Here is a 27,406-nt window from a genome sequence, read left to right as displayed (position 1 = left end):
AATAACGTGGACGTTATTTCACTCAGGCTGCAGTGGCAGGCCTGTGTAAGAATTGTCAGAGCTCCCTATGGGTGGCAAAAGAAATGCTGCAGCCCCTAGGGATCTCCTGGAACCCCAATACCCTGGGTACCTCAGTACCATATACTAGGGAATTATAAGGGTGTTCCAGTAAGCCAATGTAAATTGGTAAAAATGGTCACTAGCCTGTTAGTGACAATTTGGAAAGCAATGAGAGAGCATAACCACTGAGGTTCTGATTAGCAGAGCCTCAGTGAGACAGTTAGTCACTACACAGGTAACACATTCAGGCACACTTATGAGCACTGGGGCCCTGGGTTACCAGGGTCCCAGTGACACATACAACTAAAACAACATATATACAGTGAAAAATGGGGGTAACATGCCAGGCAAGATGGTACTTTCCTACAGGTGTTAACTGCCAGAGCCCGCGAGGAGTGCGGGCAGGACCGGCTGACGCCAGAGGATGACCACCTGAGCCAAGTTCCCTCTCTGCCCTGACACACAATGCAACTGCTGTTGAGGATATGCTACACAGCGCTGAGGGGGAGAACTTAGAACTCGAGGCCACTATCAGAAGCAGGATAGGGGCATACTTGCAGAACTCCGAATATATGCAGGGGTCCATCACTCCACACCCAATATGGATATTTTGGTTTGGGGTACTTTGTTAAGTTTTGGGGCGATAGATGCTTTGGGGTTGGAAGTATGGAGTGGGAGCATTTTAGGGGACTTGTGGGAGCTGGTTTTCAAGTTTTGCTCTTGCTATGTTTTAGTTATGTTAACCTTCTTTTTTACAGGTGGTCAAAGCATGTCACAAGATTCAAATCACAGGCAGGCCTCTCTGGGGGAGATTTCCCGACTATTAGCCCCTTCAACAGGGTTGCGCACAATGTCCTAAACACTCTTAAGTACGGTTTTTCCGCACATCTCTGGACTTCTTAACAAAGTCCTCTTGTGGAATGTTAATGGACTCCTAGACAAGATGATATGCGTTTTTTAGTACTCTTCATCCCTTCGCCCCCTCAGTGGCATTGCTTCAGGAAACACACCTGCTGGGCACACACTGCCCGATGCTATCGGTTGGTGGCTATGACAAGATATATCATGCGGGCTTCACCAGAGGCTCTAGAGGATTGGCTATCCTGATACACCGATCAATGCCCATTGTGATAAATGCTACCAAGAGAGACCCACAGGACTGCTACATTGCTGTGTCGGGCACGCGTGGTGGCCAAACAATTAATTTCCTGAGTATTTATGACCCCCGGGACACTCCCATCCTTTCTTTTTCTGACGACCCTTCTGGAGGTGGTGGAGCGGCTTCCCGTGGGTTTGACCATCCTGGGAAGTGACTTCAACGCTGTCTTGGACCCAGAGGCTGATGCTACGGGATCGCCCACCACGAGCAGGGGGGCCCGGGCCAGGCAACTACTCAGCTGGGTGGAGTGGTTGAGTCTCTGTGATGTGTGGCAGATCTGGCACTCCAGAGCGCGACAATACACACATATATCAGCGGCGCATCCCACGCATGTAAGAATAGACTTGCTCTTCATGCCAGCTTCTGATATCCTTCAGGTCGCCACCATGGAGATACTTCCCAGGGGAAGTCTCGGATCACGCACCAGTCTTTATGCAGATGAAAGACCCTGGTATTGCCCAGCGCCCTATGTGGCTACTCAATGCCTGGTACCTTCAAGATGACACCTATGTCCAGGCCATACGGGAAAAAGTCATGCAATATTTTGAGCACAATACTGGCTCTGTGCGCTCGGTGGGTATTCTCTGGGCTGCCGGCAAGGCCACCATTTGAGGGCACACTACGCGTCTCCTCCGGGAGCGAGAGAAGAGCCAGCTGGTGGTGGATCTTGAGGCATGGGTATTTGTTGGAAACGGCCTTTCTGAAGGGTCACCCCCAAACTTTTTGTCTTCCTCCTTCTCCTTTTCTGACCTCATTTTTGCTGGCTTTGGGACTCTGTGCACTTTACCACTGCTAATCAGTGCTAAAGTGCATATGCTCTCTCCTTACAACATGGTGACATTGGCTCATACCCAATTGGCTTATTTAATTTACCTGTAAGTCACTAGTCAAGTGCGCTACTTGTGCCCAGGGCCTGTTAATTAAATGCTACTAGTGGGCTGCAGCACTGGTTGTGCAACCCACATAAGTAGCCCCCTAATTATACCTCACGCCTGCCACTGCAGGCCCTGTGTGTGCAGTTTCACTGCCAGTTTGACTTGGTATTTAAAAGTGATTGCCAAGCCTTAAGCTCCCCTTTTTCTACATATGTCACCCCTAAGGTAGGCCCTAGGTAGCCCATAGGGCAGGGGGCTATGTAAGTAAAAGGAGGACATGAACATGTGTGTTCTATATGTCCTGGTAGTGTAAAACTCTAAATTCGTTTTACACTGCTGTGAGTCCTGCTCCTTTCTTAGGCTAACATTAGGGCTACCCTCATATACTGTTTGAGTGGTAGATTCTGATTTGAAAGGAGTAACAAGGTCATATTTAGTATGGCCAGAATGGTAATACAAAATCCTGCTGACTGATGAATTTTGATTTAATATTACTATTTTAGAAATGCCACTTTTAGAAAGTGAGCATTTCTCTGCACTGAAATCCTTCTGTGCCTTACAATCCACGTCTGGCTAGGTTAGTTGTCAGCTCCCTTGTGCATTTCACTCCGACAAACACAGGATGCTCAGTCACACCTCCACACATCTGCATACTGAATGGGTCTTCCTGGGCTGGGAGGGTGGAGGGCCTGACACTTACATTTGAAAGGACAGTGGCCTGCCCTCACACAATGGACTGCCAAGCCCCCTACTGGGACCCTGGCAGACAGGATGGAACTGAAATGGGTCCTGGTGCACTTCTAAGCCACTCTTTGAAGTCTCCCCCACTTCAAAGGCACATTTGGATATTTAAACAGGGCCTCTGACCTTACCAACTCAGACACTTATGGGCAAGATACCACTGGTGAAGAAACTCTGAAACAGAACCTGCAACCTTCCAATATTAACTCCCTGGCTGCCCAAAGGACTCATCTGACTGCTTTTCTGCAACGGACTGCTGCCCTGCTGCCTTGCTCCCCTCTGGCTCTCCAAGGGCTTTGAAGTGCTCTCCAAGGGCTTGGATAGAGCTTGCCTCCTGTTATTTGAAGTCTCAGGGCCAAAAAGACTTCATTCTGCAAAGAACACCTTGTGTGGCAAAAGTTCAACGCACAGCCTGCCAGAAATGATGCACAGTCTGCATCGCAGTGAGAAAATCACTGCACACTGAACTGGAACGACACAGCCTGGGTCCCCGAGAGGAGATCGACGCAGCACCAGCGTTGCGGCTGGAACGTCAACGCATGGCCCACTGGATTGATGCTTAGCCGAGCAGGAAGGACGCAGCCCGACTTCCTGTGAGAAGAACTGACGCAGCGCCTGCCGTGCAACAGAAATTTCCCTGCACCGCCCACCGGATCGACGCAGCTCCTGTGACTTCATCATGCATGCCCAGGATTTCTCTGCGTCGTTCCTGGGGCGTCCCAATACCCTGCAACCGAAAGAGGATCCAAGTCTTTGTGCCGGAAATCGACGCAAAGCCCTGACTGGGTGGAAAAATATTGACGCATAATCTGTGTGTGCCTGGAGAAACCGACGCACACATCCCCGTTTTCCACGCATCTCCTCCTCTGCGGACCCTTGCGGATAATTTAGACGCAAACCAGGTACTTTGTGCTTGCAAGAGACACTTTTTGCTTTTTAAGAACTTAAGACTCTTTTTATCATTTTTACAGTGATATTTCAATGTGTACTTATCAAATCTTGATACTTTTGACCTCCATTTACCCAGATAAATATTCTATATTTTTCTAAACACTGTGGGGTGTATTTTTGTGTTGTTATACTGTGTTATTGCATGATTTATTGCACAAATACTTTACACATTGCCTTCTAAGTTAAGCCTGACTGCTCAGTGCCAAGCTACCAGAGGGAGGGCACAGGATAATTTGGATTGTGTGTGACTTACCCTGACTAGAGTGAGGGTCCTTGCTTGGGCAGGGGGTAACCTGACTGCCAACCAAACACCCCATTTCTAACATTGGTGATCAGCGGTGAGGATGGGACTTGTATTTGTGCATTGACATACAATAGCTATGTGTACACTACCTACCCACAGTTGAAGGATTTTTTAATCTTTTTCTGCCATTTCGTTTTCTGCCTGACATGTTTAACTAAATCCTCATTTAACATGTCTCTGGCTGGGTCTCAAGCAAGAGCTGAAGGTTTTGACCTAGCCAATCTGGAGACATATACTGTTAACCAGCTGAAGGGGTTCTGCAAGGGGAAGGGAGTACCTACCCGGGGTGCCTCCAGAAAGGAGGAATACCAAAAGGTGCTGAGGGCCTGGGCAGAAGCCCATTTTGAGGAGAATGTTGGGGAGGAGGGTCCAGAGGATGGTTCCTGAAAGGATTTCTTGCCAGTAGTGGGGGATGTTACCCCTGTAATTGTGCTTCCTGCTAAACCAGGGAGCTGTGTCTCTAGCCATGGCCTGACCGCAGAGGAAAGGATGGAGGAGAGAGCATTTCAACTGCAAATGGCAAAGCTAAACATGGAAGCAGAGGATAGGAAAGCAGGGAGAGAAGCCAAACAAGCTGAGCCTGAAAGGCTTTGGCTGAGAAGATTCTTCAGGCTCATGAACTGAGTCTCAAGGAGCTGGATATCAAGGCGAGGCAGTCTGAGTCCAGCAGTGATGGTGGCAGCATACATGCAGGACCTGCTGGGGAAAGGAAGGTTCGTATACCCAAAAATGTAGTGCCAAGTTATGTGGTGGGAGATGACATTGAGTGGTTGGCTGCGTATGAAGCTGCACTAAGGGATCATGGGGTCTCTGAAGAGCAATGGGGGCGGCCTTGTGGTAGTATGTACCAGTAGTGGGGAGGGACACACTCCTTGCATTAGATCCTAAGGATCAAAACAGATACGCACCCATGAAAACTGCTTTGCTTGCCAAGTTTGGGCTGATTTCTAACAGTATTCTTATCCATTTGCTTTGATAAAAAAGGGCAAAAGCAAATATGCCATCCACAAGTCTGAACCAAAGGTTTTGAAAAACAACTTTGATTTTGTTGGTAGTATGAGTGTATTTCAAATTGTTGTCAGAAATTCTTCCAAACAATGAACCTGTCTAGCTAAGACTTCTTTAAAAAAAAAACATTATGAATGTATTTGACCATTTGTTGATATGTGAAGTATGGGGCAGTCAGGATAAATTATTTGAAGAATAAGCATCTCAGCTACTTGAGCTTGAACTATCTACAAAGCTGTTTGAACATAACTCTCTTCAGATATGGTTGAAGGTATGGTTTTGTCTGCTGGTGAAATTAAAATTCTCATAGTACTCTTCTTTCGAATTGAGACATGTATGCTCTGTTCTATATTGGAGAATATCCTTTCTAAGCTTTTCTAATTTTTTTCTTAATTTTCACTCCTTAAATCATGGTATAGCATTGTTAATACAATCAAGCAATATATTTACTTCTTGAAGAGGTTCCATATTTAGCAATTTATTTTCCATGGGGTAAAGACAAAGCTCTCTGGGAGCCCATGTTTAGACTCTACTAAGAACGCAACTATTCTCTCTGACTCTGTCTCTCTCTCTCTTCTCTTCCTCTCTTTCTGCTTGTCTTTCTCTCTCTCTTTTTCTCACTCTCCCCGCACCTTACAAACTCATTCTCATCAACCACATCAATGCCGGGCATGCACCAATCAAGATGGCTTTCAGTACTTTTTAGCTACAGACCTCGGCTAGTATTTTAGAGAAGTGCATCATAGGACCTTTCTTAGATGCGCCTATTTTTCGATAACCTTGAAATCTCTCCAACACCACCGCAGAGGCCTGGTCTCACCATACTATGTTGAAGAACCTCTACTTGGACATTGAATTTGATCTGTCCTCCCACCCCATTACGTAATACTTAGCAGTGCACACAAGAATCCAGCTCCCTAGAGAATACACAATGAAAGAGTATAACACGCTACTTACCCCATCATGAAGGGTAGCCGTTCACATGGTAGGTATTGAGGTTATGCATCCTTCAGAGACACGTGACTCACCACCATCCATTTTAACTTTCTGCAAAACTTCTTCATGATCTTCTGGGAAGAAAAGCTGGAAACTGAAGTATAAGAGTACTTTGCTGTGACAATGGGGCTTGAGAGAGATGGACTCGGGCAGATGCAATACTTCCAGTGCCCTTTTCAAACTAGTTCAGAAGTCCTGATACTCGAAGACAGTAGATTCAGAAATGGGATTCCATGTAGAATACCTATTGTCAGGAGAACTATTGTTATTAGGTAATATTCTGTCCTTATCCTGTTAAGCATTCAAGGGGAGGCACTGCTGTGGAAGGCTTCATACTTTTAAACCATATTTGATGCCTATTAAATCTTGGCACTCTTCTAAACCCACGCATTTGATGTAGATTACACACATGAAAATGGCTAAAATCATTGTAAACTTTCTACATAATGTACATTATTTAGCAAACATTACATTTGCCAAACATTTGCAACATATTTGCTAGCTAAAATTACCATGCACATTCACCTGCGGGGAGAGGTCATATAGCATGGAGTTGCAACACTTAGCTCATATTTCACACAAGGAAATAAAAGTCTTAAGTCTTCCCTCAAATCCGCAGTGGCTGACATTAGGAGATATAGTTAAAGACCATTAACTTACAATATTTGGAGTTTATTAACAACATACTTGACATATTCCTCATTTAAGGTTTTTGACATACAGTGAGCATTCTTTCACAACTGTTTCCTGTGGGAGAATGAGCAAACACTTATGAAGTGTGAAAAAGCTCATCTGCTCATACTGATGGGTTTCTGCACGTGGGAGGATACTAGCTCACCTCACACGTCCTTCATTTTAGACACTAGGCATGCCTTCATCCTTCTGAAATGCACGCACTGGGAAAAGGTGGGCCAATTGCCACCAACGTATTGTGTCTATAGCTGGTCACCACATTCCTGAACACCACCCTAGTGAAATGAGAAATAATAATACTGGCGTGTACACCATCCTGCTGTCACTTCTGAGTGCCTGAACAGAACTGCGTGCAAAGTCCTGCACCCTTTCCTTGCTGTCCAGTATTCTCGCACTTCACCCATCTTTATGTACCCCCTGATGTTTATATCTGATTTCTGCACAACAGCCTCTTGTACAAACATGACTTTTCTTGTTTATTAAACTACTTAAGGTATGCTATGTGAATCAAGCCTAGAGTCAGTGTACAACAAGTGGTAAGAACAAATGAGCATGAGATAACTATACAAGCACTGCCTGAGATAAAGATGGTGTGACAATTGTAGGAAGATGACCTGATTTGTAGTGGGTACCTTGGTACTTACACTTTACACCAGGTCCAATTATCCCTTATTTGTGAAATGTAGTAGTGTCCTAGCAGCTTAGGCTGATAGAGGTAGCGATAGCAGAGCAACTTAGAGACATGCAAAGCTCATGCAATACAACTGTCACCAAAAATAAATGTAGTTTATTTGGGTGACACAAGGCCAAAAATATCTTGGAGGCAATACTCCTTCTGGAGGTAGGTATTATACACAATATATACATTAGACACCAAAATAAGGTACGTAATTAGACATAGGATTGTGCAAACAATAGGAAATGCTATAGAATGCAATGGGAGAAAATAGGTCTAGGGGCAACACAAACCATATACTAAGAAAGTGGAATACAAATCACAAATTCCCCCTTAGACAAGTGTAGTGTGTAGAGAATCGAGGGGAGAGTATGAGAACCACAAAGGAGAGTACAATACCCCACCCCAGAGCCCAGGAATGTAGGAGTAAAGTACTGCAAGTTTCCTTAGGACACACTAGAAGTCGTGATTAGAGTTATTGCAGGAACCAAGCAACATTGTAAACAACAAATGGTGGATTCCTGGACCTGAAGACCTGCAGAGAGAGGAGACCAAGTTCAGAAGTCGGAATAAGTTCGAGGAAGGACAGGAGCCCCTGCCAACCTAGAAGAGGGTGCAAAAGAAGAGCCCCCAGTTGGACGAAGACTGCAGAAATGCACCAAAGGAAAATGACTGCGGGTTCCTGTGTGATGCAATGGATGTCCCACAAAGAGATGTTGGATGCAGGCGAGTTTTGTCCAACAAGCCTTGGTTCAAGCAAAGTCGAATATTGCACCAAAGTGGCACTGCCTGGGCCCTGGAGAGACCTGGGGGCCTCAATGTGGACTGAGGAGGCAGAGGGGGCTCCCAACACTAGAGGGAACCCACAGATTACCAGGCAGCACCCACTGATGTCCCAGAACATGGAGACAAAGAAGGTGCAAACTGCGGTTGTTGCAGCACTACAAACGAAGGTCCCACGCCGCCAGAGGACAACTCAGCAAGTTGAGCGTCGCAGGATAGAGTGCTGGGGACCTGGGCCGGGCTGTGCACTAAGGATTCTTGCAAATAGTGCACAGAGGCCACAGGAGGTAAAGATGACGTGGTGCACAGGGGTACTGTCGCAAACGGGGAAGGCAAGCTCTTCCCTACTCCAAATTTGGACAGCAGGACCTTAGGACAGTCTGTGTCAAAGGGTTCCACCACCTGTGTTCCAAGGAGCACGCTCGTCGCCAGGAGAGGAGTCCAAGAGAACCGGTCTTCAACTGACAAGGTGCCTTCAAGAGCAGGGAAGTGACTCTGTCACTCCACTGGAGATTTCTTTGGTCCTTCTGGTGCAGGGTGAAGACAGGGAGTCCCCAGAGCATGCACACCGTGGAAACTGTTGCAGTTGCTGGCTGGAGTGGAAGTTGCAGAGGAAAAGTAGCCCTTCTGGATACTTTGTTGCTGTTACAGCGGTTCCTGGAGCAGTCTGCGGTCGATCCGAGATCAGAGGATGAAGTAGTAGTTGCAGAGAATTCCTGCTGGAAACTTGCAAGTAGAATCTGAAGAGAAACCCACAGGAGAGACACTAAGTAGCCCTGAGAGGGGGATTGGCTACCTTATCAGGTATGGACCTATCAGGAGGGGTCTCTGACGTCACCTGCTGGCACTGGCCACTCAGAGGCCTCCAGAGTGTCCCCACGCCCTGGAAAACAAGATGGCTGAAGTCTGGGATACACTGGAGGAGCTCTGGGCACCACCCCTGGGGTGGTGATGGACAGGAGAGTGGTCACTCCCCTTTCCTTTGTCCAGTTTTGCGCCTGAGCAGGGACTGCGGGTCCCTGAGCCGATGTAGACTGGCATATGCCAGGAGGGCACCATCTGTGCCCTTCAAATCATTTCCAGAGGCTGGGGGAGGCTACCCCTCCCTAGCCTGTAACACCTATTTCCAAAGGGAGAGGGTGTAACACCATCCTCCCAAAGGAAATGCTTTGTTCTGCCTTCCTGGGACTGAGCTGCTCAGACCCCAGGAGAGCAGAACCCTGTCTATGAGGTGGCAGCAGCTGTAGCTGGAGTGCAAGCCTCATAGAGGTGGTTTGGCAGTACTGGAGGTCCATGGTGGAGCCCCCAGGATGCATGGAATTGGTTCCGCAATACCAGATTTGGAATGGGGGTACAATTCCATGATCTTAGACACCTTACATGGCCATATTCGGGGTTACTATTGTGAAGCTACATATAGACCTATACGTAGTGCACGTGTGTAATGGCGTCCCCGTACTCACAAAGTCCAGGGAATTGGCCCTGGACTGCGTGGGGGCACCTTTGCTAGTGCAAGGGTGCCCTCACATTTAGTAACTTTGCTCCTAGCCTTCAGTAAATGAATGTTAAACATATAGGTGACTTATAAGTTACTTAAGCATGTGCACTATTTCACGTAGGCTGCAGTGGCAGTCCTGTAAAAGGGTTTGTCTGAACTCCTTATGGGTGGCAAAAGAAATTCTGCAGCCCATAAGGATCTCCTGGAACCCCAGTGCCCTGGTTACCTAGGTACCATATTCTAAGGACTTATAAGGGGGGATCCAGTGTGCCAATTGAAATTGGTAAATGAAGTCACTAGCCTATAGTGACAAATTTAAAACCAGAGAGAGCTTATATAGCGATCACTTTTGTCAACGCGTGTGTGGTTCCCCTGGGGTATGCTGGGTAGAATAACATTTGTGGCTCCTCTCAGATTCTAGAACTTTCTATCACCGAAATGTGAGGAAAAAGTGTTTTTTTTTGCCAAATATTGAGCTTTGCAAAGGATTCTAGGTAACAGAACCTGGTGAGAGCACCACAAGTTACTCCATCCTGGGTTCCCCTAGGTGTCTAGTTTTACAAAATCCACAGATTTGGTAGGTTTCCCTAGGTGCTTGCTTAGCTAGAGCCCAAAATCCACAACTAGGCAATTTGCAAAAAACACGTCTATTTTGTTCGGAAAAATGTGATGTGTCCACTTTGTGTTTTGGGGCATTACCTCTCGCGGGCACTAGGCCTACCCACACAAGTGAGGTACCATTTTTATCGGGAGACTTGGTAGAATGCTGGGTGGAACGAAGTTTGTGGCTCCTCTCAGATTCCAGTACTTTGCAGCACTGAAATATGACGGAAAAGTGTTTTGTTTGCCAAATGTTGAGGTTTGCAAAGGATTCTGGGTAACAGAACCTGGTGAGAGCCCCACAAGTCACCCCATCCTGGATTTCTCCAGGTGTCTAGTTTTCAAACATGCACAGGTTTGGTAGGTTTCCCTAGTGCCGGCTGAGCTAGAGGCCAAAATCCACAGGTAGGCACTTTCCAAAAAACCTATCAGATTTCAATGTAAAAATGTGATGTGCGTTTCCTGCATGGGCATTAGGCCTACCCACGCAAGTGAGGTACCATTTTTATCGGAAGACTTGGGGAAACACAGGATAGCAGAACAAGTGTTATTACCCCTTGTCTTTCTCTACATTTTTTCCTTCTAAATGTAAGACAGTGTGGAAATAAGACGTCTATTTGAAAAATGCCCTGTAATTCACATGCTAGTATGGGGACCCTGGAATTCAGAGATGTGCAAATAACCACTGCTTCTCAACACCTTATATTGTGCCCATTTTGGAAATGGTTTCCTTGATACCTATTTTTCACTCTTTATATTTTACCAAATAAATTGCTCTATACTCGGTATACAATGAAAACCCATTGCAAGGTGCAGCTCCTTTATTGGCTCTGGGTGCCTAGGGATCTTGATGAACCTATGAGCCCTATATATCCCCGCAACAAGAAGAGTCCAGCAGACGTAACAGTATATTACTTTTGAAAATATGACATCACATGAAAAAGTTATAGCGTAAAACGCAGAGAAAAATGGCAGTTTTGTTTACCTGAATTTCAATATTTTTTTATTTCAGCTGTTATTTTCTGTAGAAAAACCTTGTAGGATCTACACAAATGACCCCTTGCTGAATTCAGAAGTGTGTCTACTTTTAAGAAATGTTTAGCTGTCCTGAATCCAGTATTGGTTTCACACCCATTTCTGTCACTAACTGGAAGGAGGCTAAAAGCACAAAAATAGTAAAAATGGGGTATGTCCCAGTAAAATGCCAAAATTGTGTTGAAAATGTGGTTTTCTGATTCAAGTCTGCCTGTTCCTGAAAGCTGGGAAGATGGTGATTTTAGCACTGCAAAACGTTTGGTGATGCCGTTTTGAGGGGAAAAACCACATGCTTTCTTCTGCAGCCCTTTTGTCCCATTAAAAAACAAAATGTTAGCTGTATTTTGGCTAATTTCTTGGTCTCCTCCAGGGGAACCCACGGACTCTGGGTACCTTTAGAATCCCTAGGATTTTGGAAAAAAAAGGACGCAAATTTGGAATGGATAGATTATGTGTAGAAAACGTTCTGAAAGCCCAAGCACGAACTACCCCAAATAGCCAAAAAAGGGTTCAGTACTGGGGGAGAGGGGTAAAGGCCCAGCAGCTAAGGGGTTAAAAAAAAAAATAACAATGAAGATTGTTCAGAAGTCTTTCCTTTTCAGTAACAATCACAAGTCTAGAGGCATTGCCCCAAAACAGGGGAACCAAGACAAGCAACCATCCTCTGCGCTCACAGATAATAACAAAATGCAACAAGGTTACGGTCAAAGAAAACCATTCTCTCATAAACTCGTTACTTCCTAAAACCCAGTCTGCAACAGACTAATGTTCTTCATTTCACATCTGCAGCATGAAAAGAATCCCAAGCTAAAGTCATGTGGCCAGAGTGGCTGCGCCTTTACCACGACTAGCTATCGAGCTAAAGGGCAAAGGGGTCATAACGACCTTGCCGCCTGCCAAGATCTGACCGCCATGCGGCCGCACCCCCGCCGCGGCCATTTGGAGATCCCCGCTGGCCCAGCGGGGATCACGACCACAACATAGGAGCTGACTCCAAATGGAGCCGGCGGTGTTGCGGCTGTGCGACCGGTGCAGTTGCACCCGTTGCGCTTTTCACTGTCTGCACAGCAGACAGTGAAAAGCCACATGGGGCCCTGTCAGGGGGCCCCTGCACTGCCCATGCCAGTGGCATGGGCAGTGCAGGAGCCCCCAGGGGCCCACGACTCCCCGTACCGCCAGCCTTTTCCTGGCGGTTCAGACCGCCAGAAAAAGGCTGGCGGTCGGGGACTCGTAATCCCCTGGGCAGCGCTGCGAGCAGCGCTGCCCTGGTAGATTATATCAGCCGGGGTGATTGTGGCGGAAAACCGCCGGCCCCGGCGGTGCGACCGCGGTGCTACTGCCGCGGTCAAAATACGCCAGGAGGCACCGCCAGCCTGTTGGCGGTGCTTCCGTCGTTTTGGCCCTGCGGTTGTAATACAGCCAGGGTCATAATGACCACCAAACTGTCCATCAACCCACAAGTTGATCCCACACACTGATATTTCAAGATGCCACTTGAGGGTTTCATAAGAGATCAGGTGACCTCCTGCATCTATCTATCTAGAAGTACTTGTGAAACTGATTAAGGACCAGAGTGGGTACGGAATGGAGAAACGCCTCTTCGGACTGGGTGGTCAAGGAGTTAACACTACTCTGTGAACCTTGCGTGCAGGTAGAGTGGAAAGCCATGTCTGTGGTGCTGCAAGCATAATAGGAGGTAGACCTGAAATTCTGAGCAATAAATGTAAAAACTATAACCATCAACGTGCCTGAGATGAAGGCAGAAGGTATCTCAGACACAGATGGCACAGACCATCATGCTTTTCATTAAAGAGGGCTGTGATGTGGAGCAGTCTGCCAGGTGACATTAGAGATAAGAGGAACCATCTTGTTACAGAAAGGCAGATAGGCTAGCATCTTCCAGTAGTCTTACCTACTTTTAAGACCATTTTAATTTCCTCTAACAGCGCAGGAAGACGTCTGCTTGCAAATGTGATGCGATGTTTATGCACGCAACACGATGTAGCTATGCCAACCTTGCCCCACCACTCAGGCTGTCAGTGTCTCCTCAAAAAAATGCAGGAAATATCTGATTTCTTCTGAACCAAATTCACTGATGTCTACAACAAAAACAGAAAAGTGCCCCTGCCTGCACATATATCCTTTAACCACAATGTCCTCTGACTCCACAACTGGCTTGTTTCTCACAAGTAGACACTTGTTCTCTCAGTGAAACCTGCTGCCTGCATATTAGAGTCTTGTCCTACAAAGCTTTCCAAACCTAACCCCACAGAGCGGGGAATGATTCTAAATCGGTGGTTCCCAACCTTTTGACTTCTGTAGTCCCCACGTCATTACTACTGGAATCCAGAGGCCCCCCACTGAGACATTACTGGAAGCCGGGGACCCCCCCCACTGAGACATTACTGGGAGCCGGGGACCCCCCCACTGAGACATTAATGGAAGCCTGGGACCCCCCCACTGAGACATTAATGGAAGCCTGGGACCCCCACACTGAGACATTAATGGAAGCCGGGGACCCCGGCCTAAACATTGTGGATGATTTGAGTTGCAAAACAATACACAAAAAATACAGAAACAAGCATCATCAAAGACATGCACAAATTATAACACATTTGATTTAATTTGCAAACAAATATAAAATTTTAAAAAAATAATAAAAGGAAGGTTGGAGCTTTTTTAAATTTAATTGAAGCCAGACATCATCCATACTATATTCTGTTTGACGCACCTGCGCTGCTCCCACAAATCAATCTGAGAATGCTAATTTCATTTTTAACCTCAATTTCAAATTCCTTGACATTCACAGTAAGTTTAAATGTTCAATTGTACATTTAGCCACTTTATTTATATACACTTTATTAAGCTGTTAATATTATTTTATTTTCTAGCAGTCGCGGATCCGCTGTGGTGGTTTTGTGGACCCCCTGAGGGTCCCTGGACCACTGGTCGGGAACCACTGACCTATCATTCTACCAGCTCCCTTTTACAACCCAAGAGCATCTCTGACCTGTGCACTCTCCTTGGAAACCTCTAGCACCAAGGGTGCACAGGGAAGGGCCAAGGTGTTGTCCCTGGACCGCATGAGTGAGCCATCGCCCTAGAGCCGCAGTCCTCTACACCGCCTTATAGTCTCAGCCGCCTCCACACTGCAGCCTGGGAGAGGTCACCTGCTAGATGTGCTAAACCACAGCAGGCCAGGGCACCCCTCCTCTTCTGCACATCTCAGCAGCTCCTACAGCAGCACTTCAGTCCAGCCCCATGCCTCGCACTTACTGGACTTCAGCTCAGGGGCTGCAGGCCGAGGGGAGGGGCAGAAGCTCCCTCCACTGCAAGAGCAGGAGCCCAAGTGATGTCTTTCCTCCTGACAGACAGCAACACACACACCCCTGTGCTGCGGCTTCTGTCTTCCACCAAGTGGTACCCACGGACAGTGCACGCCACACACACAGCGGTGGGGCAAGGGCTGCACAAGTCAGTAACAGCCCCGGAGTTTTTGCCTCCTATGAACACACACACTGACACACAACAGTGTTTTATACATCTGTCTCCAAGTCCACGCTAAGGGCAGGCACAGAGAAGTCACACCGTGTTTTGTGGATATTTAATCTATGAATGTCCCACCTACCAATGGCCTAGGCATCTGCCCGCGTTAAGGTAAAAGTGATTTTTCCTCCAGATCTCCCAAATTTGACCAAATCCTTTACTGCCCAGGAAGAGAAAAATCCCGTGGCCAGGCTTGTGTAAACAAGTGCATAAACAACATCCACGAAAGAGTCTGGGTTTTGAATTGTTAGGGCCCCGGGACACAGATTCCATGACACTGAAGCCAGGACAGGCCCATTCCATGCCCGGGCTGTGGCGCAGGAAGAGGGGTCTGCGAGCAGCGAGGGTGCTTGTGGTCTCTAAAAGGGGGACCTGCGCGACGGAGGACGCCAGCATCACACCATCACCATGAAGTAAGAAGCCATATTTACCTCTAGTGTCTGATCCTTGTGTTCCGTGGCTTCCACAGGACATCACCATCTTCCATCAGCTCCTGATGTCAATAATGAACATTCCGCAGAGGAACCTGGAGTGTGCCAACATCACAAACCTCCGCCCACGTCACTTCCGCTGCGGACCCCGCTGTGCAGGCTCTGGGCATCTGCAGTCAGACATCCCCAGGTGCACCACGCATCTCTGCACAGCTCTGTGATACTTGAGCAAGTATTTTACACCGTGAGCACTCAGTGGGTTTTGTAATCGGAATCATGTCATACTCATATCATTAGATGTGACAATCCTCTGCCAGCCACCACGAGTTCAGGGATCGAAGCACAGCAGATGATCTGCATGACTGTAATTTATTCCTGCACAATAGTGCCACATAAAATAGGTGTGCGTGCCCAGGACATGAAGAGTTCTGCCCATGTGGGGGCATTAACGCGGATGAGCTACGGGGTGTCCTGGGGGTGAATGCTCGGTGCAGATGGGAAGACATTGGCCCTGGTGCGGCTGCTCTTGGCTGCTTTCTCAAGCCCCTCTCTTGTGGGGTCTCCTTGTGTGCAGTTTCTCTGTCAACGTCAACCGCGCACCCCGCACCTCGAAGCGCTCCTCTGGTGCTCAGTGCGCTCATGAGCACTTTTCAAACTCCTCATGCACACACACAAAACCTGGCACAACCTTGGCCCCACACACCTCACCATCAGCAGAAACAACCACAAACTCGCCCACCCTCCCCGCGTTCGCAGAGCCGGATCCGGAGGTCATGTCTTCTGTTACCTCACCCCAAGAACCAGGAACCACCGCCCTGCACACCAGAGCCCCCTCCTCAGCCCCTGAATACCACGAGACTGAAGCCCTGGCTCCCCACCCAGCCCTGGCACTGCCCACACAGCTCCTGCTGCAAGGTTACCCTCTGGGGGAGCAGTCTGCTATAGAAATACGCATAACACACCATAAGAGAACGTACTACACCATAACATAACAATGTAAGGTAACAAACCATACCATACTATACCATAACATAACATACCATAATAACCATAACATACCATTACATGACATAACATACCATAACATAACAACCGTAACATAGCATAGCATAACATACTATAATATGACAATGAACCATACCATACTATAACATAACCTAACATACCATAACATAACATAACAACTATAACATAGCATAGCATAACATACTATAACATAACATAATGTAAAGTAATGAACCATACCATACTATACCCAACATACCATAACATAACAACCATAGCATACTATAACATAACATAGTGTAAAGTAACAAACCATACCATTCTATACCGTAACATAACAACCATAACATAGAATAACATAACATAGCATAGCATAGCATAACATGACAACCATAATATAGCATGGAATAACATAATATAGCACAACATAACATAACATAGCATAACATAGTATAACATACCATAACATAACCACCATAACATAGCATAACATAATATAAGAAAACATAACATAATATAGCATAACATAACAAAACAACATAGCATAACGTAACATAATATAACATAACGTAGCATAATGTAACATAACATAGCATAACATATAACATAGCATAATGTAACATAACATATGATAACATAGCATAATGTAACATAACATAGCATAACATAACATATGATAACATAACATAACATACTGTAACATTACACAACATAAAATATAACACAGACTCTCCGTCCATTCGATGGAGGATGTGCCACTGCCCAGTCTCAAAGGGATTTGAGTATCATTCACGTACATACATGAACAGTCTAAGCCCCATGCTAGCCAGTGTGATTGCCAATAGAGCTATTTAAATGTTGAATAAGTGGGGTGGAAGTGACAATCGCTGGGGGATCCCAGTGCCAACCGTTGCCTGAAAAATTGCAGGATTTCAAAATCTGACTATGATTGATAAAAAAATACTCAACCAAGCTAAGTCAGGCTTCTCGGCACTAGCTCTCTCCCCAGCCAGATCAGGAATCCTGCTTTTTGCATCTCTAAAGCAGGTAAACATAAGACCAACAACTTGATGGTTGAAGAGCAGTTCCAATCCCTGGGTGGCAGCAGTATTCAGGGGTCCGTGCGTCCTTGTGTGAGTCCTTCTCCCAGCAAGAGCCAGCAGTCAAAAGTCAAGCTTTTTCTACCAGCAAGGCCTTCTTCTTACGATGGAGTCTTCACAGGTCCAGGAATATTCTGCGGAGGCGTAGGTGCCAGATTTATCATGTGCACTATCAAGTGATTGGAGGAACTCTAGTGCCTACTCGCAACAGTTTTCTTGCTGTCCTTTCACCCCCTTTTACATCATTTTTTATTTGTTTCACTGTAGAAATGCCCAGAAGTCCCATTCAAGATTGTGGGACCCAGCTGCCAGCAGGCCCGTCATCAGCTTCTTTCCCAATCCCCCACCTGATCAGGTAAAAACTGTTTTTCTCTCTTACTGTAGCTGAACCTACAATGTCATGGAGAAGAACAGAAGAAGCCCTCCTGGCATCTCCAAGTTAAGGAACAAGTTACTTACCTTTGATAATGCCTTACCTAGTAGAGACTCTCCCTAGATGCAGATTTCTTACCTTCAATTATCCTCAGGTGCCAGACTAGATCCGGAAATTGATTTAGGAGTAGATTGGATTGAGAAATTTTGAAAAAGCAGTACCCCTGCTCGCTGGTAGGTGGCGTCTTTTGGCTCTGCGTGGCATTGCCTGTGTCAAAGTGACGTTGGAAGTGATGTGCATGGTGCCTATATAGGCACCACCCTAGTAAGCTGATATTTCATTTCATGACCTTCCATGCGAGAAGGGTGGCTCTAGAACAAACACCGACCCCTGGTGCATGAGACTAGAGTCCTTAAGGGGGAGGATGGATGGGTCAGTAAAGAATCTGTGGCCAGATAGATTCTCTACCAGATAAGGTGTTACCAAAAGTAAGTAACTTGTTCATCTGATAGAGATTTCTAGCTACAGATTCCTTACCTTAGAATAGATACCCAAGCGATACCTCCCAGAGGTGGAACTGTGACACAGAAGATACTAGAAAGCCTTGTGGGACCAAACGGGTAAGATGACTATCTCAACAGACCTTTCCTTTTTGGCTCCAAAATACCCCCAAAGTGTTGATCATCCACCTGAAACTCTTTTGTGTGGTCAAGGTAGAACAACAATGCTTTTTGGGGGTCCAGACAGTGAAGCCTCTCTTCTTTACAGGGGTGAGGTGAAGCATGAAAAGTAGATTGAGTAATGGACTAACCTGCATGAAAGGGAGTGGTCATTTTCAGTAAGAAGGATGCCCTAGACCGAAGGACAAACATGTCTGGGTAGATGGAAAGGTACAGAGGCTGGGATGGCAAAGCCTGCAGCTCACTGCTGTTGCCATGAGAAAGGCCGTTTTATAGTGAGGAGCCTGATAGGGCAGTTGTTTAATGGCTCCAAAGTAGCACACATGAGAAATGTTAGCACGAAATTAAGGTCCCAGTGAGGCATAATGAAGGGTGAAGGTGGGAACATGTGTTGCAGACCTTTTAAAAACCTAACATGATGGCTGATCTGGCAGCTGCAGAAATGCTGAGATGGCAGAAAGATAGCCTTTAAACATGCCCGAACAGAGCCCTGCTGGGCTAGAGTAAGAGAAGATTCTGGGAAACAGGTGCAGATCGGGGGTCATCTTGCTTATCCGTACATCATGCCACAAACTTGCCACAACGGCAGATGTATACCATTTTGAAGGAGGGACACCTGGTTGCCAAGAAAACATTGCAGACTTTGGGTGAAAGGTCGAAAACTGTCAATTATTGCTGCTCAATCTCCACGCATGAAAGCAAAGAGCTGTCAGGTTCAGGGCAGAACGCTGCCCTGTTGCTGCGCCAGAAGAGCCTCCAAAAGAGGCAGCCTGATCGGGGGACCTGAGCTCAAGCTTAACAGATTGGTATACAAGACTTTCCGTGCCCAATCTGGAGCACAAGAATAACTTGGGCCCAGTCATTCCTGATGTTCTTGAGAAGTCTGGGCAGGAGTGGTATGGACGGAAAGGAGTACAGAAATCCTGAATCCTCTTGAGACAAAAAGCATCTTGGAGAAAAAAACACCTTGAAAACTCCAGGGCGCAATACTGCTGACATTGCACGTTCATGAGGAGGTGAGCAGATACAACCAAGGATCTCCCCATTCTTGGTAGGGACCATGCACCACCTCCATATGGCAATGCCATTTGTGATTCGCTAGGCATTGATAGATGAGTATGTTTGCCATGGTGTTCATAGAGCCCGCCAGGTGTTGAACCACCAGGGATATGCCCTGATTATCCAGCCATGTCCAGAGGCTAAGAACCTCTTGACAAAGGGTCCACAACGCCACCCCACCCTGTTTGTTTCAGTACCACATGTCAGTGGTGTTTTGGGTGAACACCTGAACCAGCCTCCTCTGACTGAAGGAAGGAAGGTCTTCAAAGCCAGTTGGATTGATTGGAGCTCCAAAAGGTTGATGTGGAGTCTAGCTTTCGCCAGAGACCAGAGTCCTCTGATCGTCACCTCTCCCAGATAGACACCCCCAACCCAGCAGTGATGCATCTGCCACCGCAGTCAGCTCTGGGTGGGGTGAGAGAGAGGAGTTTGCTATGACCCAATCATGGTTCATTAGCCACCACTGTAGGTCATTTGTGGTTCCTTCTGAGATCTGGACTATGTCGGAGAGATTCCCCTGATGTTATGCCCACTGGAACTTCAGGTCCCACTGCAGATCCCTCATTTGCCAGCGGACAAGTCTCACAAGAAGGAACCATGGGTTCCAACAGGCTCAGAGTCATTCTCGCCAAAATCCAGGGTACAGGCTGAAATAGCTGTATCATAGCCTAATATCCTGGACTCCCTGCTCGGAAGGATAAGCCTGAAACTGCACTGTGCTTGCACCCCCCTCAACTAACAACCAAATATCTCACAACCCTTGCTTCATTGTATGTTATTGATATATAAAATGAAACAACAAATAAAATAAAATTGAGATACAGTAAAACACATGTTAAAATGTTCAAAGTCCTACACAAAGAAAGAAAGGAGGCACATTAATGGGAGAACATATTTTACAATGCTGAAACTTTTTATTAAAAAGGTACTGAAAACTTGATTCAAGCTGCAAAAGGGAGTGGTTCCCACTAGAAAAGCAGAGGGCCTATTAGAAAAATTGAGGATAGGGTGGGGGGAAGTTCTGCTAAAAATGAAAGACCAGTGTGGTAATTGAGATCAGTTTCCCCTTTCAACTGGATCTATGGATCCTCCTGGATAAAAAATAATCAGTGTGTGTTGCAGTTCATCCCTGGAGAATGACCTTCTCAGGTCAGGGGTCCTAGTTTCTTTGGGGTGATTGGAATAAAATCAATCAATCAATCAATCAGGCACTTGGAAAGAGTGGCTTATCACCCATGGGGCCTCAAGGCACTGTTGTGGGTGTACTGATCACTCGAAGAGCCAGGTCTTGAGATCCTCCCTGAACTGCTTCAGTGAGGCGGCCTGTCTGAGGTTGAGTGGGACTGTGTTCCAGGTCCGAGCTGCGAGGTAAGAGAAGGATCTGCCTCTGGCTGTGCTCTTCCTGATCCTGGGGGTGGCGGCCCGGGCGAGTTGGGAGGATTGAAGTTGCGTGGGGTGTAGAAGGTCAGGCGGTGGTTGAGGTAGTCCGTCCAATGTCATGACGTGCCTTTTCAGTGTGTGTCAGTAGCTTGAAGGTGATGCGTTTATCGACCAGGAGCTAGTGAAGGTCTCTGAGGTGAGCGGAGATGTGGCTGTGGTGTGGGATATTTATAATGAGTCTGGCTGCTGCAATCTGGATTCTCTGTAGTCTTGCTTGTAGTTTTTTGCTGAGAAGAACGTGAGTGACTTTCTTTGTCTCGGTGGGGACCCACTTGAAAATCTTCGGAAGGAGACGCAGAGTGTAGAAGCATGACAATGAGACGGTGTTGACTTGGTGGGTCATGGAGAGCATGGAGCCCAGGATGATGCCCATGTTGGGTGCATGGGCGGTGGGGGGTATTTTCTAGGGCGGTTGGCCACCAGGAGTCGTCCCAGGCAGAGGGGGAGGGGACGAGTACGAGAATCTCTGTCTTGTCTGAGTTGAGTTTGAGGCAGCTGGTTTCCATCCAGGCGGTGACTGCTCTCATTCCATTGTGGGAATTTCTCTTGGCTGTTGATGGGTCGTTGGCAGGGAGAGTGTGTAACTAGGAAGTAAAATGAGTGGCTTACAATACACCTTAAACCAAAAGACGGCACTGTTCCGATAGAAAAAGAAAAAGGAAGCAGGTTGGAATATGAAATATGACCAGGAACCCTTAGGCTCAAAGATTGGTGCCCTCACACACCCAAATGGGTGTCATGCTTCATCATGGGAAGCTGCAATGCTCATCAGGCCCTGCAAGAGGGATCTTTCTCTGAGATCTTTTTTGGTATCTATCCTGCAGTAATGATGAATGTGTGTGTGAGGGTTTAAGGTGTGTAGGGTGGAGTAGGTAAAAAATAAGTGAATTAAAACTATCTCAGGGGTACCGGATTCATTTTAATGCAATGGTGTTGAAAGTGGATTACTGGTAAGGGCAGGTAAATACCTACACTTAGCAATAGGCCACTAACCCCCACTAGGTCCAGTCAGGTCTCAATAAAGTAATCCCATCTCAACATCCGGAGATATGAATTTTTGAAGATTAACAGTAATTCTAGCGCTTAGAAGCAACTAGCGCTCAAAGAGTTCAAAAAGGTCACACTGGACAGGGATAAAGTCCAGAGTTCAGGCCACCCACAATGTAACACTGTTACGGTTCAGAGCCTCTGGTTTGCCTCTTGGGGTCTGGGACTACAACTCCCACAATGCACTTCTTCATCTTATAGAGCTGTTTACAACAGTTGATCCATATGTCTCCAAACTTCTGGATCTTCTTCCAGAGGTCCTTTTTGGGTCCTTGAAGTGTCCACAACTTGATCCAAGTTTCCAGTAGCTCTGGGGCTACAATTCCCAGAATGCACCTGGTCAGAATCCTCAAATGGCCACTGGACGCTGGTCAGCTGCCCTCTTCTTGCAGGACTTGATGCAGGGGACTCTGTTCCTGTAGCTTACAGGGAGTCCACTCCTAGAGTTGCAAAAGCAAGGCAAAGTTATTTTCTTGTTGAAGCCCAAAGTGTGCAGCTGCGGCAGTCCTTATGAATGCAGTGTCCAGGTACAGGCAGGGGTCCAGCAGGGCAGTCCTTCTTCTCCAGTATCTTCTTCCAGTAGGGATTCGAGGTGTAGGTGCAGCTCTGCCATACCTATCCTTGCTCCTGGGGTGAAAAGCAGGGGGCAACTGTCCAATCACAGGCAGGCCTGGATGACCACTTCCTGGGAAGTGTGGCAACAATCAATCACAGAGAGCAACATTCCTCAAAAATCCAAAATGGCAGAAATTCAATCTCAGAGGTTAGGTCTGGCTGAGCCCACCCACTGGTGAAGCTAAGTTCCCTTAACACACCCCTTTCCAGCCCTCTCCTTATCTAATCAGAAGGGCACCTGGCTGTTTGGTTTTGCAGGAAATGGGTGAGGTCCACTTGCAGAACCAAATGTCCTTCCCTCCTTTGAAGTCCAGTTTGGCTACTCTCCCCCCATCCTGTGTCACCATCTGCTGAGGCAGTTCTCCTCCCCCAGACACTTCCTTTGTTTTCAGCCCAAGCCACTTCACACCTCATCAAGGCAGCTTGGCCAAACCTCCAGAGGCTGGCCAATGAGAGAAGGGCACTACACAGCTGAAACTGGCAACTTTTAGAAAGAGTTCTAAAACTCTTATATTAAATTCAATAGTGATAGGTTGAAAGTTGTTAGATTTATTATAACATGAAGTTTGATACCAAACTTGAAATATCTAGCTCCTTTTGAGATGTTAAAAATAAAGGGCTTCATTACGACCCCGGCGGCCGGCGGTAAGCTGGTGGTAACACCGGCAACATGCTGGCGGTGTACTGCCAGTGTATTATGACCGTGGCGCATTAGCCACAGCCATACCGCCGGCCCCTCCAACTGACCGCCAGGCTTCTGCCAGGCAGTCATAATCCCCAGGGCAGCGATGCAAGCACCGCTGCCCTGGGGATTATGAGTCCCCAACCGCCAGCCTGTCCACGGCGGTAAACACCGCCATGGAAAGGCTGGCGGTAAGGGGGACTCGGGGTGTCCCTAGGGGCCCCTGCACTGCCCGTGCACTTGGCATGGGCAGAGCAGGGGCCCCCAGGCACAGCCCCATCACGCATTTTACTGCCCGAAATGCGTGATGGGTGCTACTGCACCCGCTGCACATCAACATTGCTACCGGCTCTATTATGAGCCGGTTGCAATGTTGATGTCACTTTTCCGCTGGGCCAGCGGACGGAAACGCTGTTAATAGGGAGCCACATATACCGCGGTGTAGTGGCGCCCGCGGCTTTGGCGGTCTTTCAGAAAGACCGCCGAAGTCGTAATGAGGGCCAAAGTCTCCCCATTCAAGCCTATGGAGCCTAGGGAAAATGAATGTAGCTATTTTTCCATCACCAGGGCTTATATAACATCTTTTATAGGGACCCTGCTTATAGTTACACTGCATCTAATCCTGGGGACACTTAGAACATACCTTATGGATGACTTATATGTAAACATAAGGTAGTTTAAGACTTTGGAAGTACTTTTAATTCTAAAGTCGAATTTGGTGGAAATTTAACTAAAAAAGCAGCTAGCAAGGCAGGCCTACCTTTAAAATGACACTGTGCACCTCAGCAGTTCACCTATGGGTGCACCACCTATGCTGGGGTCCCTAAACCTACATGCCCTACCATATACTAGGGACTTATAGGTAGGTTGATAAAGCCAATTATAATTAGCCGATTTGCATAATCATTTTAATCAGAGCACATGCCTTGTGACTGGTTAGCAGAGCCCAGGACACCATCAGAGTCAGGAAAACACCATCATAAGTGAAAAATGGGAGCAGAAATTTGGGGGGCTTCTGCAATCAGCTGTTTTTCCACACAGCACCCCACCACCCCTCTTAGCCAACACACATAGGAGACTCAGCCGACCCCTGGAGGAGTATTCCTGGCTTGTCAGGCGATGAAGACTGTGAGGAAAACTGGCTGTCCTTTTGTAGGGCCTACTCTGCCTTACATCCTCCTGTCATGGTCACTCTCTCTAGGTAGTGAACCCAACCCCAACAGTAACGGGACCCATTTTAAACAGAACGTTCCCTCTAGAGGGGTCTTTCTCCTCTCTCTGCCAACCAGGGTAGTGAGATGCCCACATCCCCTATCCCTAACTTTGCTAGGGCATCACCTAGCTTACCCACAGAGGTTACCCATCACTTGAGTAACCTCACCATGACCAACAGGGTCAGGGGCCTACTTTGCTTTTAGCCATGGGGTCTGCCTCCCAGTCATGAAAACACCAGCATAAGTGTAAAATGGGGGCAAAAAGTTAGGGGGCTTCTTCAATCAGCTCAGTTTTCCCACAAATGGTTCCCTGGACAAGGTTAAAATTGCAAAAATGAATCATGGGGGTCAACGTGCCTAGATATCCTTAGTGTATATTATGTTATGTAGAGTCAACATGTTTCACACGTAGTGGTCACACCAGATTCGTGGCATTTCTTTAGGACTAGGATAATCCCTACCCTACACCTAGATGGGAAGAGAAATAATTAGTGTATTTCCCTAACAAATAAATGCCTCACTGAAGTATCCAACGCTAGTGAAATTGATTTGTTAGGCCCCTTAGTCAAAATCAGACTCATGTGCACTGCTGCAATAATGACAGTCCAACACGATGAGCGCCTATGACCTGCAAAGCAAAGCAAGTCGGGGTGAAAATGACCTCAGTGAGTCTGTAAGACTTTCATTTGAAATTCTAAGTTAACTTCAACTATTGATCTCAGGTCACAGAAGAAAAAGTGACATACCTTTGGTAATACTATTTCTGGTGCACAGGTGCAACCTTCAGATGCCTCATCTTCAAACAGCCAAGACACCGTACTGGATCCAGAAACTGTCCATAGCTCTCCATTGCCGGTAGGGGAAGATAGTTCTTGCTTGATGCCAGAAGTGGAGTCATGGTAATGTCACTGGAGCCATGTAGCGCCCACATCCGCACCCCAGCGTCAGTTCTAATCTGTTTTTAAACGTATCTGGAGGTAGGGACAACAATAATGTCTACAAGGAAACGGGTTCAGTGTAGTAAACTCATTTGGCATCTTTTAATAAGGCCTATGAATTTCCTTCAGAGCAGGGAGGAGAGTGGGATCAGCGAGGAATATGCAGGTACACAGAGTATCCTCTAGAAAGATCATTACCAAAGGTAAATAACCTTTTCTTCTAATGGATACTTCTACACGCAGATTCCCAAGCAATGCCACTCACCAGAAGGTCAGAAGGAAATTCAAACAAGGAAATCCTAGATTACCACAAAAGCAGTGTTCATCACTCCTAACCTTGAAATCCAAATGTTTGACAAAGGTGTGTAAGGAAGTCCACCTTGTCTGTTTATATGTGTGAACATATGTGGACCACTGACATTCCTCTAGCCAGAGGTGCAAAGAACAACTTATCCCTAGTGGAGTAGGCTTAGATCCCCTCAGGGAGTTCTTTGCCAGTGCACAGCAGATCTTGATGTACAACAATACCCAATGAGAAAGAGTCCTTTTTTGGACCACCTTGTCTTTTTTGTTGCCCATGTATCCAACAAACAGCAAGTCATCAGACCCAAATCTCTTTCTTGTGGCTAATGATCCCCAGTCAAACAGTAGTGATGCTCTCTTCTGCAGGCGGAATTACACCATCTACTGTGAACCAGTGCATTGAGTCATCCAGACAAGCGGATACCACAATCCTGACCTCTTGCGACCACTACCTTGGTGAAGACCCAAGGTACCAAATCTAATCCAAAGGGAACAACTGCAAATTGGTAGTGTGGTTTCCTCCAGAAAATGCAGGTACCTCATGGAGAGGTTTGCCTTCGTTTTTTGCCAGAGACATGACCCCGATGCTACACCACACAACGTTTGGAGAGCAAAAAACTCTTCACCTCAGAGTGTGGGGAGAAGCTCTGGTCCTGCATTGAAAGGCGTGGAAAAGAATGAAACTGACATTGGGGCGGGTGTATATGACTACAATGACGTCAGCACTACGACACTTCTTCAGTTGAGACGGAGCCAGCGCCCCCTACTGGCTCCGGAGGCTTTGTCAGAAGTTTACAGATACAGTCTGACATCGTGAATATGCTAGAGTGAGAAATCTGCAAGTAGAAGTGTCCACTTTGTATTTAGTGGACATACTTTTCCCACTTGGCTCCCTATGTGCCTGATTTGGAGTTTGGCGGACGGTGCTACTCCGTCACAAACATGACGGCCAACCTTTTTCCACGTTTTACTAACCAATTATATCCTATGGACATTATAATACGGCGCATGGGAGTAACCCATCCACCGAACTCTGAATCAGGCCCCTTAGTCATTTTTACATGTGCAGAAACATACACATACATGTACAATCTAGGCCAAGAACCTCACTCGCAGATCATGGGATCCTCACACCGGTAGGAGACGGGTCACAGTTCACACGAGTGGGAACAGTGGGGAGTTTAGCAAGAATACCACTGTAGGGTCTTCCTCGTCCAAGACAGCACTTACCTTGGGACTGAACGTCTCACTCTGAAATACCCGGGGACGTGAGCACACACGGGGGTCTGAAAATAGGCAGGACAGGATGGGGATGGATAATAAAATCCATGATATGCTTTACGGATATGACTAAATAGAATTGGTTTTTCAAACTTGGCTGCACCCAGTATTGCTTTGACGTAACCATCAGGCACACATATTCATGAATGACGTGTGCTTTATTATGCATAGCTAATGACTCTCACCCTACAATAAAGCCCTGCTTTTCGTAGGGTGATTGATACAGCAGGTCCTCCATTTCTAAGCGCTATAAAGAACACATAGTGTCATTATCCAATGTAGCGGAACCCTAGTAGTATTGTCAAACTGTGAC

The 27,406-nt window shown here is 46.8% G+C and overlaps 1 protein-coding gene across 1 annotated transcript in view; it reads right to left on the bottom strand.

Moving 5' to 3' along the window:
• LOC138297199 (fucolectin-like) overlaps positions 1 to 15,475 on the bottom strand; it is a 90,405-nt gene extending 74,930 nt beyond the window's left edge. The window contains exon 1 of the mRNA XM_069236686.1: positions 15,357 to 15,475. Within this exon, the coding sequence (XP_069092787.1) occupies positions 15,357 to 15,405 (49 nt within the window). The 5' untranslated portion in view covers positions 15,406 to 15,475. The remainder of the gene's footprint in view (positions 1 to 15,356) is intronic.
• Positions 15,476 to 27,406: the final 11,931 nt, after the last annotated feature.

This window comes from Pleurodeles waltl, chromosome 5 (genome assembly GCF_031143425.1).
Source record: "Pleurodeles waltl isolate 20211129_DDA chromosome 5, aPleWal1.hap1.20221129, whole genome shotgun sequence".
In the NCBI taxonomy this organism is placed as follows: domain Eukaryota; kingdom Metazoa; phylum Chordata; class Amphibia; order Caudata; family Salamandridae; genus Pleurodeles; species Pleurodeles waltl.
This window is presented reverse-complemented; position numbering and strand designations above follow the sequence as displayed.